Consider the following 7,032-nt stretch of genomic DNA (forward strand, 5'->3'; position numbering starts at 1 on the left):
TTATGGGATGTTGGTTGGCCACAAACCACCAGAAGAGTTCATCTCTCCTCTCGGGGACGATGGGACGCCGTCAGATCAGAAATCACACGACAAGCATCGGTCTGCAGAGTGTGTTCGCATGTTTGAACTCACACATGAAGAGACACAGGAAGACATGCTGCACACACACACACACACACGCACACACACACACAAACACACACACACACACAAGCACACACACACACACACATTAAAAATACACGCTCAGAAAATGATACACACAAACACACATAATTAAAACAGAAACATCAGAAAGTAATCCAAACACACACACAAACAAACACACACACATTTAAAACATACGCTCAGAAAGTGATCCATAAAAGCAGACACACACACGCACGCACGCACACGCACACACACACACACATACACATTTAAAACATACGCTCAGAAAGTGATCCATGCACGCAGGCACACACACACACACACACACACACACACACTTACTGTAAACAAATGCTCAGAAAATGACCCACGCAGACACGCTCTCACCTGCAGAAACACACACACACACACACACTTACAGAGAAAGAGTGTCAGTTCTGTAGAAAAGGAAACTCGACTTCCTGAGAGAGACCTCCCCCTCAAAACCACGGCAACGGTTCAAAACAAGCCTGAGAAACGGCGTCTAACCCCGTCAGTCAGTCCGTCTGTCAACCAACTCATCAATGCCTCCGAGCGCTGAGGAATAACACGATATATTGTCTCTAGAAATGTTTTTGTTCAACTTCTAGTTTTTGTTAAAGAAGGAAAACAGAAGCCCAAAACTCAATACTATCGAATCCTAATACTTCGAGAATCACACTAAATGGACAAAAGCATATTGTTCTTCAGCTGTCCTGTTGAATAAAAGCCTCAAATGCCAAAAAAATAATCTTTATAAAAAAAAAGTATATCATCCCAACTGTATGAAGGCAGCAAAGGACGAGATCAGATAATTGATAAAATGTGTTTATTTTAACTTATTTGACCTTTATTTAAGCAGAAAAGCTTCATTGAAATAACAAAAACAAAACAACCTTGCAGCTACATTACGTTACTACAGTCATGTAGCTCAGTAGGGAGTTGGGTTGGGAACAGGAGGGTTGCTGGTTCAAGTCCCCGTACGGACCAAACCATGGACTGGACTGGTAGCTGGAGAGGTGCCGGTTCACCTCCTGGGCACTGCCGAGGTGCTTTTAAGCAAGGCGCCTCCCCCCAACCGGTCAGGGCGCTGGTCTAGCACTGGTGGCCCACTCACCCTGACAACTCTCCACTGTGCATGAATAGGTCGTGTGTGTGTGTGTGTGTGTGTGTGTGTGTGTGTGTGTGTGTGTGTGTTTCAGGCCTGTATGTGGTGATTTGAACAAACAGTGTACATTGTGATTTTATTGGGGATCAATACAAAGTTTAATTGAAATGATCTGATGCAGTAAAGCAGACCCCCCCCCACCCCATTGTGACCCCCCTTTCTGTGACGATACAAATTCATCTCTGACTCCACTCTTCCTCTTCTTCTCTGTCTCCTCCTCAGATCACTCCATCCACTCAGTCTTCTGCTGCTGCTGTGCCGTGCAGACCAGGTACCGCCATCAACATCTCCAACAGTTCACACATTCAATCATTTCCCTTTGATTTCAGGGTTCAATTTCCCCACATTTTGTGCTCCCTGTCCCTTTATTATCACGCTGCGTATGTACAGTACATTAGTTTGGAAGATCCTCACCACTCAAGCTGTTTGTTCAAGCTGTTTGTAGAAGAAATGAACTCCAGAAATCACGGTTACGGACCCTTTAAAAGACGAGAATCTTCTGTTGGTGGTTTTGGACTTTGGAATTTTCCAAACCACAAAGATGTAAAACCAAATAACCATAACCAAAACTAAAACATTTGCACAGGAATAGAGCTATTCTGATAATCATTAAATTGGTTTGAGTCATTTATTCTGGGAAAAAGATGTAAAACTTCTGTGATGTCAGCTTGTTAAATGTGACTGTAGTTCTAGTCTCTTCTCTCCTCTGTGACAGTGAACTGAATGTCTTTGAGTTGTGAGGACATCTTCTCAGGCTTTTTGGGGAAGACTGACATGTTATAAAACCAAGCAACTAATCCATTAAACCAGAAAGAAATTGACAAATTAATGAATGATGAAAATGATCGTTAGTTGCAGCCGTGTGCGTGTCAGGAAACCGAGGCTGAAAGCTGTAAAGATCAGATCCCTCTGATCCTCCGAGTCCATCGAAACACTGAGCGGCTGAAGAGGAGTTTCACTTCTGATGTGTTGATTTCAGAGAGATCAGCACCCGCATGGAGCTGGAGGGAAGCACCTCACTGTGTTTCCAGAGCAGACGAGTCCCAGGGCACGCCTGCAGAGTAAGAGGCTGTGTGTGTGTGTGTGTGTGTGTGTGTGTAGGTGCGTGCGTGCGTGCGTGCGTGCGTGCGCGTCTGTCTGCCTGTTTGTGCATGTCTGTGAGTGTGTTTGTGTGGGCACGTCTATCTTGTCTGTCCGTGCTTGTGCGCGTCTCTGTCTGTGTGAGTATGTGTGTGTGAGTGTGTGTGTGTGTGTGCGCGTCTGTCTGTCTGTCTGTCTGTGTGAGTGTGTGTGTGCGCGTCTCTGTGCATTTGCTTGTATGTGTGTGTATATGTGTGTGTGTGTGTGTGTGTGTGTGTGTGTGTGTGTGTGTGTGTATGTGTGCGCGTCTGTCATGTGTGTCTGTCTGTGCTTGTGCGCGTCTGTCTTTTTGTGCGTGTCTGTCAGTGTGTGTGTGTGTGTGTGTGTGTGTGTGTGTGTGCGCGTGCTCGTGCATGTTAATGTCTCCCTCTGTGTGTCTTTCAGGTGGACAGGTCGAGGAAGAAGCTCCCGCCGCCGCCTCCTGACGAGGAAGATGGTGAAGGTTCGGGGTTGCTAAGTGTCGTCGCCATGTACGACTTCACCGCCAAGGAGGACACAGACCTCACACTCAAACAGGTACACACACACACATTCACACACGCACACACAGACACACACACGGAGTAGGAGATGTGTGATGATGCAGTGTTTTGTGTCCCAGGGAGAAGAGTACGTCATCCTCCACAAACAGGACCAGCTGTGGTGGAGAGCGCAGGACAAGCACGGGTACGACCAAAGGAAAAATTGGAATCAGATTTATAGACCTGTCTTTTTTACACTTTGCTTTTGGTTCTCACGCCACATCTTCACCACTACATTTTAGTTATAAACAATATCTGGTGCTGCGATTACGCATGGCTGGTCCGCACTACTGCAGACTTGGAAACCCTGCTGCCCCCGTTCTGGTTAGAAAATAATAATAATAATAATAATAATAATCTTAATTTGTGGACCATTTTTCAAAAACAAGTTACAAAGTGCTTTAACAAGTGTAAAGACAATAATATCCAAGGGATAAAAATACAAAAGCATAAAAACATTGAAAGACTGAAATACAAATAGTTAAATATAAAACTTGTAAAAAAACCAATGAAAATAAAAGGGAAAAAATAAAGTCAAATAAGATCGGGAAAGGCTCTCCTATAAAAGTATGTTTTAAGAAGCGACTTAAAAGAGTCCACTGACTCAGCTGACCTGATGTCCTCGGGCAGGCTGGTCCAGAGCCTCGGGGCCCTGATACCAAACCCCCTGTCCCCTTAAGTTTTCATTTGAGGCTCTGGAACAGATAGCAGACCTCTGCCCGAGGATCTCATGGTGCCTGCTGCTGTATATGGGACTAAAAGGTCAGAAATATAACAGGGCAAAAACCCAGGGGTGGCTTTGTAGTCTGGACAGACGCAAACGCAGAGACTCGTAAACAGCGACGCTAAAAGCCGGGTCTTATCAGTCATGATGTGTTCTTCCCTGATTGGCCACGCCACCTATCACATGACCCTTTCACGGGAGTGTTTTTTTTGTGATTGTTGTGGGGAAAAATCCCTGATTATGCAGCTTAGGTTTTTTTTCTTCTAAATATTCGATGGAATATGCAGAATATTTATGCAGTTTTATGCTATGAAATTGTGGGAACTGACAAAAAACTACAGTTTAATGAAAAAGAAACTTGTTTGTCTTGTTGCGTAATTGCATCACTTCATAACGTTCCCATGACAACGGGGAAAATGGGTGCTCTTTTTCAAATTTCTGCTAAAATATGTGACTTTTTTGCAACAAAAATGCAGGGATTAGGAAATCGGCAATTTATGCGGCGAAAGTGTGGATTATTATGAAAAAATGTGGCATAAATATGCAGACTTTTGCTGATTATGCATTGAATAATGCAATCGCATGTTTCTGGAGGGACCGGTTAGATTGGGGAGAGCAGTCTGATGATGAGGATTACACATTGTTCATGTTGACTTTCTACTTGTTTTCAGGAACAAAGGCTTCATCCCCAGCAACTATGTGACAGAGAAAAACAACATCGAGGCAAACTCGTGAGTCTGACAACAGAGATCGTGGTTTTAAAGTCTGTCTGTATACGTGTGTGTCCTTCGCACATCTGGAGAACCGATCATCCGATCGACTTCACACCTGACGAGAGTATTGCTAAAGTCCCGAGGAGGCGGAGTCTCAAGTGTGAAGTTCTTTGGATGAGCAGGAAAAAAGCTGCAGGGTGCAACCCCAGAGGCCAGGCAATCAGCCCGTCGTTTTTTCAACCTTCTTTATCAGTGCTGTTCAAATCTGCCCGTTTGGGACACCATATGGCAACTTTTTCATGCTACTGTAGCTGTTATATCTCGCATAGTCTATGTCCTCGGTGTTCCACGTACGGGATTGCTCCGGTGCCGCAGGGAATTTCCACTGGTTTCATGTCTTTTCTGTTTCCTTCCTTAAAGTTGGTGGATTCATGGTGACTATGGTTAACGCTAACGATTATACCATTTTTGTTTCCTTGCTGCAGGTGGTACTGCAAGAACATCACCAGGACCGAAGCCGAGCAGCTGCTGAGGCAGGAGGTGACTACCTGTCCATCTGCTCACAGATCTGTTTATTTTGGCTTTGAGGAGCGCTGAAAACAATTAATAAGTAGAGTCCAACACATTTCCCGATCGGTATTGGCATTAAAAAAAAAAAAAAGTAATATTTATTATCAGAATCATTTATTTGTCATTACAAACGATTCTGATAAATGAATAAAAAATAAAAACGGACTGTCAACCAGGTTATGAGTGATGGAGTTGCATAGTCTGTTACCAGAGGACGCTCTACAACGTCCCTGTTAGTGATGGCGTTGCATAGTCTGTCCACCAGAGGACGCTCTACAACGTCCCTGTTAGTGATGGTGTTGCATAGACTGTTACCAGAGGACGTTCTACAACGTCCCTGTTAGTGATGGCGTTGCATAGTCTGTCCACCAGAGGACGCTCTACAACGTCCCTGTTAGTGATGGCGTTGCATAGTCTGTCCACCAGAGGACGCTCTACAACGTCACTGTTAGTGATGGCGTTGCATAGTCTGTCCACCAGAGGACGCTCTACAACGTCCCTGTTAGTGATGGCGTTGCTCAGTTTACAAGCACACGTTTTTAGAAAGACTCGTTTTCCGAGGCGAAGTCTCTGTTAGTGTGTAAACGAAGGGAAACGTCTCCGTTTGTCAAGATAACCGTGTACGTGTAAACGGGGCCTAAATGCTCCCGTCTGTTTTCCAGGACAAGGAGGGTGGTTTCATGGTGCGGGAGTCCAGTCAGCAGGGAGTCTACACCGTCTCCGTCTACACCAAAACATTAAGGTGATTCACAGCCGGGACACTGGCTCAACAAAACACAGAAGACACTCACACGTACAATGAGTCTTCACTTGTAAACTTTTGTCTGTTGTGTTTTTATGTGCAGTTCTAACGGGGATATTCGGCATTACCAGATCAAAATATGTGACACCGGAGGGTTTTTCTTGGCTGAGAAACACACGTTCAACTCCATCCCCGACGTCATCCGCTACCACGAACACAACGCAGCAGGTCCTCCCTCCCACTCCCTCTCTCTCTGTGTACGCTACAGTGTGTTTGTGTGTGTGTGCGTGTGCGTGTGTGTGTGTGAGTGAGTGTGTGTGTGTTTGTGTCGCCGCCTTCCCGAACGTGTTAAAGTTGCTTGAAGTCACCCATTTATTTCCTACTTTTCTTCTCCCTTCACTGGAAATTTTGGACATTCTGGTCAAAGGTGCGCTAACCTTTGCTCACACTGTGTGTATGTGTGTGTGTGTGTGTGTGTGTGTAGGTCTAGTAACCAGGCTGCGGTATGCGGTGGGGCCAATGGGAAGGTGTGTACCCGCCACATCAGGATTTAGCTCAGGTAAATACTTAAGACAGTCGTTAACCTGTAACATTTGTATCTACCATAATGTTTTTGCAGCAGATTTGAGTGTTTATTCTTGAATTTGTCAACAAGTATAACTCCTACTCTCACATGAGAATCCACTTTTGCTAGTTTGATGGCAAAAAAAAGCTTCAAAAAGGGTTGCACTTAGTATCTGCATTATTCAGAGGTGTGTTCTGGGCGTAACATGCAATCAACCAATCAGAGGTCCTCTCCCATTCTCTTAAACAGCCAACAGCCAATCAGAGGTCCTCTCCCATTCCCTTAAAGAGCCAGACCTTGGCACATTGCTGGTATGAAGGAGGATTTGCATCGTAACATTTTACACATGTTGGTTAATGGCGCGTTCACTTCCCGCTGCCTTAAGACGCCCAGCATGCACCTGAACACACCTCCCTGACCAGCACACCCATGGGTGCACACATGGGAGCTCTTGCTGTTTAATCGACGTGGGCGCAGGACGAGAAATTGACAACTGCGTTGGTCTCAAACTAGCAAAGACACGTGCTTTGAGCTGTGCTGCGCCGGGTGCAAGACAAGCCCCTTAGTTTTCCTTCACTCGGGTTAGTTGCTGCCCAAATCATCTCGGGTGCTGCACCTAAAACCCTGAAGTCTTCCAAAAACTGGGAAAGCAATGCTCACAAAGGGGCTTCGAGATGGGATTGACTGACCTTTCTCTCTCTTCTTTGCTCTCCGTCTCATT

The 7,032-nt window shown here is 45.3% G+C and overlaps 1 protein-coding gene across 1 annotated transcript in view; it reads left to right on the forward strand.

Annotated features, from left to right (window-relative positions):
• Positions 1–7,032, forward strand: part of txk (TXK tyrosine kinase) — a 15,820-nt gene that overhangs the window by 2,746 nt on the left and 6,042 nt on the right. Inside the window, exons 2-11 of the mRNA XM_034857316.1 lie at positions 1,559–1,607; positions 2,316–2,397; positions 2,861–2,992; positions 3,078–3,142; positions 4,393–4,452; positions 4,920–4,974; positions 5,667–5,746; positions 5,850–5,974; positions 6,231–6,305; positions 6,561–6,622. Of these exons, the coding sequence (XP_034713207.1) occupies positions 1,559–1,607; positions 2,316–2,397; positions 2,861–2,992; positions 3,078–3,142; positions 4,393–4,452; positions 4,920–4,974; positions 5,667–5,746; positions 5,850–5,974; positions 6,231–6,305; positions 6,561–6,622 (785 nt within the window). The remainder of the gene's footprint in view (positions 1–1,558; positions 1,608–2,315; positions 2,398–2,860; positions 2,993–3,077; positions 3,143–4,392; positions 4,453–4,919; positions 4,975–5,666; positions 5,747–5,849; positions 5,975–6,230; positions 6,306–6,560; positions 6,623–7,032) is intronic.

This window comes from Etheostoma cragini, chromosome 19 (genome assembly GCF_013103735.1).
Source record: "Etheostoma cragini isolate CJK2018 chromosome 19, CSU_Ecrag_1.0, whole genome shotgun sequence".
In the NCBI taxonomy this organism is placed as follows: Eukaryota; Metazoa; Chordata; class Actinopteri; order Perciformes; family Percidae; genus Etheostoma; species Etheostoma cragini.